Source organism: Vipera berus (genome assembly GCF_964194415.1).
Source record: "Vipera berus genome assembly, chromosome: 2".
NCBI lineage: Eukaryota > Metazoa > Chordata > Lepidosauria > Squamata > Viperidae > Vipera > Vipera berus.
In genome coordinates this window covers 38,952,329-38,965,799 of record NC_138203.1, presented here as the reverse complement: position 1 = coordinate 38,965,799, position 13,471 = coordinate 38,952,329, and the positions used below count along the sequence as shown (strand labels likewise).

General features: G+C 43.1%; 1 protein-coding gene across 1 annotated transcript in view; it reads right to left on the bottom strand.

The window, feature by feature from the left end:
* RASA1 (RAS p21 protein activator 1) overlaps positions 1–13,471 on the bottom strand; it is a 67,090-nt gene that overhangs the window by 30,807 nt on the left and 22,812 nt on the right. The window contains exons 9-11 of the mRNA XM_081321741.1: positions 8,113–8,191; positions 7,350–7,470; positions 6,384–6,540 (exon numbers count right to left, since the gene is read on the bottom strand). Of these exons, the coding sequence (XP_081177867.1) occupies positions 6,384–6,540; positions 7,350–7,470; positions 8,113–8,191 (357 nt within the window). The remainder of the gene's footprint in view (positions 1–6,383; positions 6,541–7,349; positions 7,471–8,112; positions 8,192–13,471) is intronic.

Below are 13,471 nucleotides of genomic sequence, written 5' to 3'. Positions count from 1 at the left end.
CACAGACCTGCCGACGTTTGGGGAGGTTTGGGCGCCTCCCCAAACCTCCCCAGGTCTCCGTTCCTCCTGCCGACGTTTGGGGAGGTTTGGGCGCCTCCCCAAACCTCCCCAGGTCTCCGTTCCTCCGCACAGACCTGCCGACGTTTGGGCGCCTCCCCAAACCTCCCCAGGTCTCCGTTCCTCCTGCCGACGTTTGGGGAGGTTTGGGCGCCTCCCCAAACCTCCCCAGGTCTCCGTTCCTCCACGCAGACCTGCCGACGTTTGGGGAGGTTTGGGCGCCTCCCCAAACCTCCCCAAACGTCGGCAGGTCTCCGTTCCTCCTGCCGACGTTTGGGGAGGTTTGGGCGCCTCCCCAAACCTCCCCAAACGTCGGCAGGTCTCCGTTCCTCCGCGCAGACCTGCCAACGTTTGGGGAGGTTTGGGCGCCTCCCCAAACCTCCCCAAACGTCGGCAGGTCTCCGTTCCTCCTGCCGACGTTTGGGGAGGTTTGGGCGCCTCCCCAAACCTCCCCAGGTCTCCGTTCCTCCGCGCAGACCTGCCGACGTTTGGGGAGGTTTGGGCGCCTCCCCAAACGTCGGCAGGTCTCCGTTCCTCCTGCCGACGTTTGGGGAGGTTTGGGCGCCTCCCCAAACCTCCCCAGGTCTCCGTTCCTCCGCACAGACCTGCCGACGTTTGGGCGCCTCCCCAAACCTCCCCAGGTCTCCGTTCCTCCTGCCGACGTTTGGGGAGGTTTGGGCGCCTCCCCAAACCTCCCCAGGTCTCCGTTCCTCCACGCAGACCTGCCGACGTTTGGGGAGGTTTGGGCGCCTCCCCAAACCTCCCCAGGTCTCCGTTCCTCCTGCCGACGTTTGGGGAGGTTTGGGCGCCTCCCCAAACCTCCCCAGGTCTCCGTTCCTCCGCGCAGACCTGCCGACGTTTGGGGAGGTTTGGGCGCCTCCCCAAACCTCGGCAGGTCTCCGTTCCTCCTGCCGACGTTTGGGGAGGTTTGGGCGCCTCCCCAAACCTCGGCCGGTCTCCGTTCCTCCTGCCGACGTTTGGGGAGGTTTGGGCACCTCCCCAAACCTCCCCAGGTCTCCGTTCCTCCGCGCAGACCTGCCGACGTTTGGGGAGGTTTGGGCGCCTCCCCAAACCTCCCCAGGTCTCCGTTCCTCCTGCCGACGTTTGGGGAGGTTTGGGCGCCTCCCCAAACCTCCCCAGGTCTCCGTTCCTCCTGCCGACGTTTGGGGAGGTTTGGGCGCCTCCCCAGGTCTCCGTTCCTCCGCACAGACCTGCCGACGTTTGGGGAGGTTTGGGCGCCTCCCCAAACCTCCCCAAACGTCGGCAGGTCTCCGTTCCTCCTGCCGACGTTTGGGGAGGTTTGGGCGCCTCCCCAAACCTCCCCAAACGTCGGCAGGTCTCCGTTCCTCCTGCCGACGTTTGGGGAGGTTTGGGCACCTCCCCAAACCTCCCCAGGTCTCCGTTCCTCCGCGCAGACCTGCCGACGTTTGGGGAGGTTTGGGCGCCTCCCCAAACCTCCCCAGGTCTCCGTTCCTCCTGCCGACGTTTGGGGAGGTTTGGGCGCCTCCCTAAACCTCCCCAGGTCTCCGTTCCTCCGCGCAGACCTGCCGACGTTTGGGGAGGTTTGGGCGCCTCCCCAAACCTCCCCAGGTCTCCGTTCCTCCTGCCGACGTTTGGGGAGGTTTGGGCGCCTCCCCAAACCTCCCCAAACCTCCCCAGGTCTCCGTTCCTCCGCACAGACCTGCCGACGTTTGGGGAGGTTTGGGCGCCTCCCCAAACCTCCCCAGGTCTCCGTTCCTCCTGCCGACGTTTGGGGAGGTTTGGGCGCCTCCCCAAACCTCCCCAGGTCTCCGTTCCTCCGCGCAGACCTGCCGACGTTTGGGGAGGTTTGGGCGCCTCCCCAAACGTCGGCAGGTCTGCGCGACGTTTGGGGAGGTTTGGGGAGGCGCCCAAACCTCCCCAAACGTCGGCAGGTCTGCACGGAGGAACGGAGACCTGCCGAGGTTTGGGGAGGCGCCCAAACCTCCCCAAACGTCGGCAGGTCTGTGCGGAGGAACGGAGACCTGGGGAGGTTTGGGGAGGTGCCCAAACCTCCCCAAACGTCGGCAGGAGGAACGGAGACCTGCCGACGTTTGGGGAGGTTTGGGGAGGCGCCCAAACCTCCCCAAACGTCGGCAGGTCTGCGCAGAGGAACGGAGACCTGGGGAGGTTTGGGGAGGCGCCCAAACCTCCCCAAACATCGGCAGGAGGAACGGAGACCTGCCGACGTTTGGGGAGGTTTGGGGAGGCGCCCAAACCTCCCCAAACGTCGGCAGGAGGAACGGAGACCTGGGGAGGTTTGGGGAGGCGCCCAAACCTCCCCAAACGTCAGCAGGAGGAACGGAGACCTGGGGAGGTTTGGGGAGGCGCCCAAACCTCCCCAAACGTCGGCAGGTCTGTGCGGAGGAACGGAGACCTGGGGAGGTTTGGGGAGGCGCCCAAACCTCCCCAAACGTCGGCAGGTCTGCGCGGAGGAACGGAGACCTGGGGAGGTTTGGGGAGGTGCCCAAACCTCCCCAAACGTCGGCAGGAGGAACGGAGACCTGCCGACGTTTGGGGAGGTTTGGGGAGGCGCCCAAACCTCCCCAAACGTCGGCAGGTCTGCGCGGAGGAACGGAGACCTGGGGAGGTTTGGGGAGGCGCCCAAACCTCCCCAAACGTCGGCAGGAGGAACGGAGACCTGGGGAGGTTTGGGGAGGCGCCCAAACCTCCCCAAACGTCGGCAGGTCTGCGCGGAGGAACGGAGACCTGGGGAGGCGCCCAAACCTCCCCAAATGTCGGCAGGAGGAACGGAGACCTGGGGAGGTTTGGGGAGGCGCCCAAACCTCCCCAAACGTCGGCAGGTCTGCGCGGAGGAACGGAGACCTGGGGAGGTTTGGGGAGGTGCCCAAACCTCCCCAAACGTCGGCAGGAGGAACGGAGACCTGCCGACGTTTGGGGAGGTTTGGGGAGGCGCCCAAACCTCCCCAAACGTCGGCAGGTCTGCGCGGAGGAACGGAGACCTGGGGAGGTTTGGGGAGGCGCCCAAACCTCCCCAAATGTCGGCAGGAGGAACGGAGACCTGGAGAGGTTTGGGGAGGCGCCCAAACCTCCCCAAACGTCGGCAGGTCTGCGCGGAGGAACGGAGACCTGCCGAGGTTTGGGGAGGCGCCCAAACCTCCCCAAACGTCGGCAGGTCTGCGCAGAGGAACGGAGACCTGGGGAGGTTTGGGGAGGCGCCCAAACCTCCCCAAACATCGGCAGGAGGAACGGAGACCTGCCGACGTTTGGGGAGGTTTGGGGAGGCGCCCAAACCTCCCCAAACGTCGGCAGGAGGAACGGAGACCTGGGGAGGTTTGGGGAGGCGCCCAAACCTCCCCAAACGTCAGCAGGAGGAACTGAGACCTGGGGAGGTTTGGGGAGGCGCCCAAACCTCCCCAAACGTCGGCAGGTCTGTGCGGAGGAACGGAGACCTGGGGAGGTTTGGGGAGGCGCCCAAACCTCCCCAAACGTCGGCAGGAGGAACGGAGACCTGCCGACGTTTGGGGAGGTTTGGGGAGGCGCCCAAACCTCCCCAAACGTCGGCAGGTCTGCGCGGAGGAACGGAGACCTGGGGAGGTTTGGGGAGGCGCCCAAACCTCCCCAAACGTCGGCAGGAGGAACAGAGACCTGGGGAGGTTTGGGGAGGCGCCCAAACCTCCCCAAACGTCGGCAGGTCTGCGCGGAGGAACGGAGACCTGGGGAGGCGCCCAAACCTCCCCAAATGTCGGCAGGAGGAACGGAGACCTGGGGAGGTTTGGGGAGGCGCCCAAACCTCCCCAAACGTCGGCAGGTCTGCGCGGAGGAACGGAGACCTGGGGAGGTTTGGGGAGGTGCCCAAACCTCCCCAAACGTCGGCAGGAGGAACGGAGACCTGCCGACGTTTGGGGAGGTTTGGGGAGGCGCCCAAACCTCCCCAAACGTCGGCAGGTCTGCGCGGAGGAACGGAGACCTGGGGAGGTTTGGGGAGGCGCCCAAACCTCCCCAAACGTCGGCAGGAGGAACGGAGACCTGGAGAGGTTTGGGGAGGCGCCCAAACCTCCCCAAACGTCGGCAGGTCTGCGCGGAGGAACGGAGACCTGCCGAGGTTTGGGGAGGCGCCCAAACCTCCCCAAACGTCGGCAGGTCTGCGCGGAGGAACGGAGACCTGGGGAGGTTTGGGGAGGTGCCCAAACCTCCCCAAACTTCGGCAGGTCTCGGACGGCGGTGGCTTGGGAGAGGTGCGCGCGATCCCGGAAGCACCAAAGCCTCGGCCGCGCACAAGTCCTCGGTAAGTTTTTTTGTTGACTGGAGTATAAGCCGAAGTGGGCTGAAAAATTCGGCTTATACTCAAGTATATACGGTAATTATGTAATATTTTGTGTTGCTTTAGTTCTAAGATGATTATGAAAAGTTAATTGGGAAGATTTGTAGTAGTGTTTATTGATATTCTGTAGGTTATGATTTGTTATTTGGATGAAAAATTTTAAGCTTTTAGTTGGATAGAAGAATAGTTTTATAAAATTGATATAAATTGTTTTCTTTGTGATCGAAGTTAATTTGTAATGTTTTTATGGGTAATATTGGAATAGGTAATAGAATATAAGAATGATGTGATTATATAAAAATTTCTTAAGTTTGGAAAGTAATCTATGGTATTTTAAGTTGTATAACACATTAGGATAATGTGAATTTAAAGCTTAGCTGGAATGAGGAATAGTTTTAGACAATTGATATAAATTGGTTTATTTGAGATTGTTTTTATTGGGTATTAGATTGGAAGGTATTATTTTGTATTTGAATAATCATTGATATGATATATATATGTATGTTTGGAATTTACCTATATGAGTTAAAGTTTGATAGTTTGAATAGCTTAGGATTGTTTGCGTAAGTTAGATCATGATTGTTTGTATTTTTATATTGTGTTTTGGTATTAGATTGGAAAGTATTATTTTGCATTTGTATAATTATTGATATAATATATATATATATGTTTGGAGTTTTTCTTATATGAGTTAAAGTTCGGTAGTTTAAATAGTTTAGGATTGTTTGCGTAAGTTAGATTATGATTGTTTGTATTTTTATACCCTGTATTTTGCTCTGGGAAGCCGGGAGGGGGGGAGGGGAAAGGGAGGGAGGGGTTGGGGAGGGTTGGGGAGGGGGAAGAGGGTGGGGAGAGGGGGTTGGGAGGGTTGTTTTTTCTTTTTTTGGTTTGTTAAAGATAAAATGTATTGTAAAACTTTTTAATAAAAAAAAATAAAACATATGAAGAAACGGCTGCAGGATTTGGCTTTGGCTAGTCTAAAGAAAAGAAGAAACGGGAGACATGATAGCACTATTCCAATATTTGAGAGGATGCCACAAAGAAGAGGGGGTCAAATTATTCTCCAAAGCACCAGAGGGCAGGACAAGAAACAATGGTTGGAAACTGACCAAAGAGAGAAGCAACCTGGAATTAAGGAGAAACTTCCTAACAGTGAGGACAATTAACCAGTAGAACAGCTTGCATTCAGAAATTGTGGGCACTCCATCACTGGAGAAGAGACTGGGCAGTCATGTGTCTGAGATGGTATAGGTTCTCCTGCTTGAGCGGGGGCAGGACTAAAAGACCTCCTAGGTCCCTTCCAGCTCTATTCTATTCTATTCTATTCTATTCTATTCTATTCTATTCTATTCTATTCTATTCTATTCTATTCTATTCTATTCTATTCTATTAGCATTATGTAAGTCTAAGTGCTATTGTCATTGCTACTTTGTTTTCAAGACTTGTACACTTTCTTATTTTTAAAAATTATTGACATTCTATTATTTATATAAACTAGAATACTAAAAATAGAGAAGAGAAAAAACAAGATATTCTATCAATATTAATTACAATTTAGATTATTGTTACAAGCATTAAAATTATTTGGATTTTTCATTCAAGGTTGAGAATAAAATCTTGTATTGTTAATACACAACATATACACACTCAAATGAAAGGAAAATATAGATGAATGGAACAAATTTAACAAGAATTAAAATACAAAAAAATTAAAAAACATAGGTTTTTAACTTTTCCATTTTTGCATATCTGCTAATTAGTATTATTTGTAGATACTTAGACCCCCCCCTTAGGTGCCAAACTGCAAATGGTTATGTTTGCCATGTTCCATCATATATTGTAATCATTATTTCTTAAATTTGATTAAATTTCTATTCAACATATATGTTGCTCCTATTCTCCAAGTTTGAAATCCCATTCAGATATTGTCAGAATAGTATCTTTACATTTGCTTCATTATTAATGAAATTAGCCCCAAAATATTTGAAAATGATTTTTATGAAAAATGAATAGAATATCTTACCTGCCAAACAGACTATCATGTACACCATAGACAGAACATACACTAAGATCTATCAATCCTTTGGGTTTAGTCGCTCGCTTTTCACTTTCAAAATAAATAAGTTGAGCATCATTTCCTTCTAAAATAAAGTACAAATTTTTCCACCGCTTTCCTTTACCTGTAAACAAGGTAACGAGGCAGGATAAAATACGTGGATTTTCTATCATCAAATCTCTAACAGTCTGACTTCTAAAATTATTTTTGTCAATCCTGCCTTATTTGTTCAAATTATCCAAAAATATTTTTATGGATCTTTAACAATTTAGGAATGTTACATAAGGTAAACATTTAGTCAAACTCAAATTCTGACAGCTGGGAAGGTTCTCTACAGACTGGATTCATAAATTCATATCTTTCTGGAACTTTTCTTTTTTTATATTGTAACTCTGCTTGGTAGTTTCAAGCTATACATCATAAGGAGAAGAAAAGGGCAATTGAAGCATATTAAGATGTAAATATAAGCTAAAAAAGACAGTAATATGTAGTTACACTCTATATAAAGCATACAAATTGCATAAGCATATAGGATTACATTATGTTTCTACCATACCATGTTTTTATTTATTTGTATTCATCCTTTATTATTTTTACAAATAATTTAAGGTGGTGAATATATCCAACACACCTTCCTCCTATTTTCCCCACAACAGAAATCCTGTAAGGTGGGTTGGGCTGAGAGAAAATGACTGATCCAAAGTCACCCAGCTGCCTTTCAGGCTAAGGTGGGGCTTGAACTCATGGTCTCCTGCTTTCTATCCTGGTGCATTAACCACTGGACCAAACTGGCTCTAAATTCCCTAAACTGCAGTATGTACAAGATTCTGGTCATTGACAGTGAACATACTTGCCACAAGTAAAACAAAACTTAACTGAATTGTCATATATTCACAGCCATTCTTAATACAAAAAACTATGTTTTTTACTTACTTTTTTTAAGAAGGTATCCTTTTTTAACAATATTTTTATAGAATGCATCTTTAGTTTTTCGCCGAATTGTATTGTAAATTTCTTTTCCATCTACAACATCGTTAAGCACTTGCCCTTGATGCTGAGAGGAAAAAAAATATGTTCATTTTTCATTCTGAAACATTAGAATTCTGTAATGCATACTACAGCACACTGGTTAGTTCATGGTGCTGCAAGATACTAATTAAAGAATGAGTTATAAAAGATAAAAATTCAAAATAGAATAAGCTTTTTCTCATTACTAACATTAATGTCAATTATGACTCTCTACCTAAAGAACAAGCCAATTTTTATTTTATTTACCGGTAGTTGATGATTTTATCCTGGATTTATTACTTTTAAAATTAACTCAAAGCAGCGAACACAGATAATACCCCTCACCCCTATTTCCCCTACAACAGGGGTAGCTGACTCAGGAATTCTGTGAGTTGAAGTCCATGAGTCATAAAAGAGCCGAGGTTGCCTACCCCAGGCCTGTGACGTGAGTTGGCTGAGAGTGACTGGCCAAAGTTCCCACCTGGCTTTCATGCCAAAGGTGGGACTAAAACTCAGTCTCCCTCTCCTTTGGGACAGCACTTTAACCACTACACCAAACTGGGTCTCAATACACATTCGAAAGAGCAAATCATAAAAAATAATAAGCCATCTTTCTTTTATGACTTTGTCTCATTTTTGCAATTACTAAAAGCTTTAATTACAATCAAACATTCATGTATTGACTCACCTGCATTGGAACAGGATCTTTAAGATAATAGCCTTCAACAATCTGTTCTTTTCTATAGTGATCTATGATGTCTGCTATACTGTTAAAAACAAAATAGGAAGTCAATTAAGACTTAGGATTTTATAAAATTAAAATAGAATGGCTATAAAATATAAATGGGTGCAAAAGTACAGGCTTTTCTACTCAAATTGTATGTTTTAATGAATTCCCAAATGAAAAGAAGTTGACACAACCTACAGAAAGGGCAAAGCTAAATACACCATGACATCTTTCTGAAAATTTGAATGCATTCATACTATTCGTGTGAAGTTGTTTATTGATTCAAAAATGAGAAAACATTGCAGTTATAAAAAGTTTGGACACTCTTCCAGTTAGCAATTTTAATGCCTCTCTAGAAATAACAGTTTCTGAAGAAGTACTGTATTTAGCCAAGACTATTCTTCCTGCTTTTGGAATGTTTTTCTACTTTTCTTGAAGAACTCTTTTAGTTCAAAAATATTCTTGCATGTTTGAGATCTCTTAACATATTTTCACTACCATTCAAGTCTGAGGGCCAGACTTTTTCCTGGTAAGTACTCTGTACTTTATTTTTATTTTTTGTTAAGTCCTTTATTTTTCTTTACTATAAGAACTTCATGAGTAATTTGTAGGTACTTTTCCGATTTCCTTTCTGAAATATCCAACTTTTCAACTTTATCACTGACTGGGATATTAGCTGTTGATATTTAGTTGAATCCATTCTTCTTCTCACCCGCACAATATTTACTGTGCCACTAGCTGCTTTAAATGCTTCATCCATTTTTTTCTACAAATTTACTTTATGTAGTTGTGGCTAAACATTTCAATTCTGCTCTACTGTTTCAAAGTGTCTTTGGAGATTCTCAATCATCCAGGTCATGGTTGTCCCAAAGGTGCTTTTTCCAAAAAGAAACTGGAGATTCTTGGGGTTTTTTTTCTTTGAAAACATTTTGCTTATTTAAGAAGCTTCTTCAAAAAGCATCAAGAAGTTTCTTTATTTCTGAAGAAACTTCTTGGATGGGAAGAAACATTTCAAGGACAAAACCAAGAAAGTCAAGTTGCCTTTTGGAAAAAGCACCTTTGGGATTATCATTTCAAAGCACTTTGTTCCAAAATGTACCAGATTTATCAAAGTTTATCTATACATTTCAGATAATGTCATTTGTGATGAAGTCAGAAAAAACATTTCCTTTAGAAAACTCTTCAGTGCAGATCACTACCACCTAAGTAACATTGTATTAGGACAGCTACTCCAGTGTCAGCTAAATTTTCAGCACATTATTTATGATCTGTTATCTGTTTTCTCACAGTTGAAATTGATAGCTAGAAGTAGTAGTAGTAGTAGTAGTAGTAGTAGTAGTAATAATAATAATAATAATAATAATAATAATAATAATAATAATAATAATAATAATAATAATAATAAGTAGTAGTAGTAGTAGTTGGAAGGGACCTTGGAGGTCATCTAGTCCAACCCCCTGCTCAGGCAGGAAACCCTATACCATTTCAGGCAAATGGCCATCCAGTCTCTTCTTAAAAACTTCCAGTGTTGGAGCATTCACCACTTCTGGAGGCAGGTTGTTCCACTGGTTAATTGTTCTAACTGTCAGGAAGTTTCTCTTTAGTTCTAGGTTGCTTCTCTCCTTGACTAGTTTCCATCCATTGTTCATAGTTTACCTTTAAAATTCTTTGGAAGAATGAATTAGCTTCATTTGTACATGCTTAGATAGCTGCTTAGAGAAGTCTATGGTTATAGAACAATCACATCCTGAGAAGTTATAAAGATCAGACTATGGGTTCATTTGTAAAACTACCTCTAAATCTTTGTAGACTTAATGAGGTGCGGGGAAGGGGGGACCACTCAGCAACAACTTTACCGTAAAAAGAAAGTAGCACTAAATTAACTTGGTGTCCAAATTTCTCCATCTACCATATTCACTCTTATTTTGAACAATAGAAAACCTGTTCAAATTTGAAGAACTGTATGTTGTATTTAACATTGTACCCTTGTATCAGCTTCTGTTCATTTTGGGATTCACTTAAATGTAAAAAAAGGTTGCAATTGTAACTTCTTAAAACAATATTTAATAGCACATAATTAATACATTTTTCTATGAATATGTATTTTTAGATTGAAGAATAACAAAATATAAATTTTGAAAAAAAATTATGAATGTATATATTTTAATGTATCTAGTATTTAGTGCCATATAAATAATACTGAAATTCTATAATATAAAGCAGAGGCCCAAAGTATAAGAAAAAGTTCTAAGTCATAAAATTTGAATGTAAAAAAATGGTTTGGGATCAAGTTATATGACAGTCTTCATCTATTTTGAGATAAGGAACAGTAGCATGTCTCTTATTGTTCTCCTTTGAAAACAGGTAAGTGGTCTCATACTAGGGACAGTGTATTTTCAACTGTATTCCCTCTTCCCTATGTAATGTTTTCTATCTGGCATATTCAGTCTCATCATTTTTAAAAGTACAGGTACACAAGCATAAATACAATTTATTTCTGAGACTTCCAGCTCCGCCCTGTAGTGATCCGGCCAAGGGATTGCAAGGCTCCGCACCCCACAGCTGATTTTGCCCTGCCAGGGGACCCTAAATGAGTCAAAAGTCGCCCTGGAGAGGCGACAAAGAAGGAGGGGTGCCCCAATGATCGCAGTCGCACAATAGCAGTCGATCCGCTCGATCCCTCCAACCCGACAGGAGAAAGGCTAGCTGCATATTAGTGCCTAGCTAGCACAAGCTACAAGCAACCAAAGTCCAAAAGCACGAACCAAACAACAGTGAACAGAGTGCTTAAAACTGGGTGAGAATATCGATCTTCTCTCTTATATTTTGTAACTGATTCCCTGGAAAAAAATCCCCAAAGCAAGAAATCCTCTGAAAGTGAGGGAAGGGACTAAATCCCCACCATTCCATAGACGAAAGCGGCGAATTAATTTCTAAGGGGAAAAGAAATATACTGAAATGAAACTAATAAAACTATAGTCTGGATAAATCTGAAAATTAAGAAAACTGTTAAGATTTTACACCCTAAAGAGTTTCAATGAATTTATAAAAAATAAAACAACAGTTTTACTGTTTGAAAAAGTTGGAAAATAAATAACTACTGACATCTAGTGGAGAATCAGAGCATAGAATAATAGCAACTCTGACTCAGAAATTGCTAAAATGCCCAGAAACAAAGATTAATCTGTTCCCTTGAACTTTAAAAACCTTCAGCCAAATAGAAAACAATTGAGAACAAAGAAAGGAAATATAGTGGACAATTTATAAGCTAAAAAAAAGTGTCTGCCGAAAAAGAAAACTTCAACTGTTGTCTAAGCTCAAGAATTGTTTGCAGAAAAAGAAAAGAATTGACTCGGCTAATCTTCTAAGGGGGAACTTACTAGAAGGCTTCAAGGTGGCTAAATACTCTGGATTGCAACTCTGACTGGTTGATAACTGACCCCTGAATAGAAGAATTGTTACAAAATACTGCTTTCACTAATAACTTGACAACTAAAAACGCATTGGATTACAAAAACCATATATAAAGATAAGAACTATATAAGATTTGATGGTTTGGATTTTGAGATTGGTGGCTTGATAAGGCTAATTACAGAGACTATGGTACTGGTGAAAGACTATTTGGAGGGGGGAGACGAAATGGATATTGCATATTTATCTAAAAGGGACAGGAAACCACACCAAATATTCCCTTCTGAAAGATCTAGCCTGGAATATCAGAGATCTGCAGATGAGACAAGTACTTTTCAGGAGGAAATGTACGCAATGCTATGACAGATTCAAATGACAATAGTTTCAAACCATGATGAGATCAAAAGCAACTTTGATGACATAAACGAGCACATCTTCAATCTAAACTTACAATTTAAAAATTCTCAAAAAACGACGATAAAGAATGAACAAACAAATCAGATAACAAAACACAAACTAGAAGAAAGTGACTTAAACAGGGAAGCTACAAATGAAGAGAACTATAACTTAACACAAACAGAAAAAAATCTACAAGATTTTATTACAACAATGAAAACATTAAAGATATTTTATCCGACAGAACGTCAAAACAAATTCAAGGATAAGAAAGAAGATTTAACAAAATGGATTTTAGAACTGCCAGGAAAATCATCAGAGTCTGGGAGACAAAAAGCGTATATCCTACTCAACCTGTCCTTCACCCGCCCAACAACACCTATAAAAATACAGGAACTTCTTGGCAAGCGGAACATATTAACTTGGAAAGCTATTTGGCAAAAGGCGGCGGCTAGTGTTAGACTTAAGAGATCTGATTCAACTTACCAGATGGAGTACTACATGATTAAACATTTATTTGAATATGGTTAAAAGAATAGATAGTTTTGGATATAAAGGGACCCTATAGTAAGAGGGATAACAGATGTAAGTAGTATAGTATTTTTTATAATAAATAAAATGTTAAAATACTGAGATAATGTATGTGAATGGAAAGTTTAGACATGTAAAGGTAATTAAATTTGAGAGAATTATGACTGAAAGGAATAATTTGAATACTGAGGGGAAAGTAAGCTTAAATAAAAATTTTGAAAACAAGACATATAGTGACTCAGTAAGATGACTTTTATAAATATAGTTGAAATATAAATCACTCAGAAAAGATGTTATATGTGGATGTTATAGGATATATAAGCAATATGGTATCATTATAATATATGAAATATGAAAATATTGGGATGGGGTATGTAAATGACAAGTTTGGATATTTAGGTAATTAATTTTGAAAAAACTAAAACTGATAAGAATGGTTTGAATACTGAGGGGAAATTAAGTTTAAATAAGAATTTTGAAAATAGGACACATAATGACCTAATAAGATGACTTTTATAAATACAATTAAAACATGTTAATTAAAAAAGATGTAATATATGGATGTTATTGTTATCTGTACAAACACAAAAAATGTTTATACCTAACCTTGTATGCATTGAAAATATTATATTTATCTAATGTTGATAAAGGAGAATAACATTGGAAGAAGAGAAGACCAAGGAAACATACTATTAATTAATATATTGATCATGGAATTATAGAAATTATTATTTTTTCAAATATACAAACCCAGACAAGAAGCTGTTTACTAAGCATTAAAGATTGTTATTGCAAAAAAATCAATAACATATATTTAAAAAAATTCTTTCTGCATTTTATTATTTGATATATTGCTTTGAAATGTCTCATTTTAAGATGGTGTTGAGGAATATTTTAAGTGTGGCTTTTATAAACTGTTGGTCTATTGTTAATCTACCGGTATTCTTATTTATATAAATTGCCCTGAGAGAGTTTTTATCTC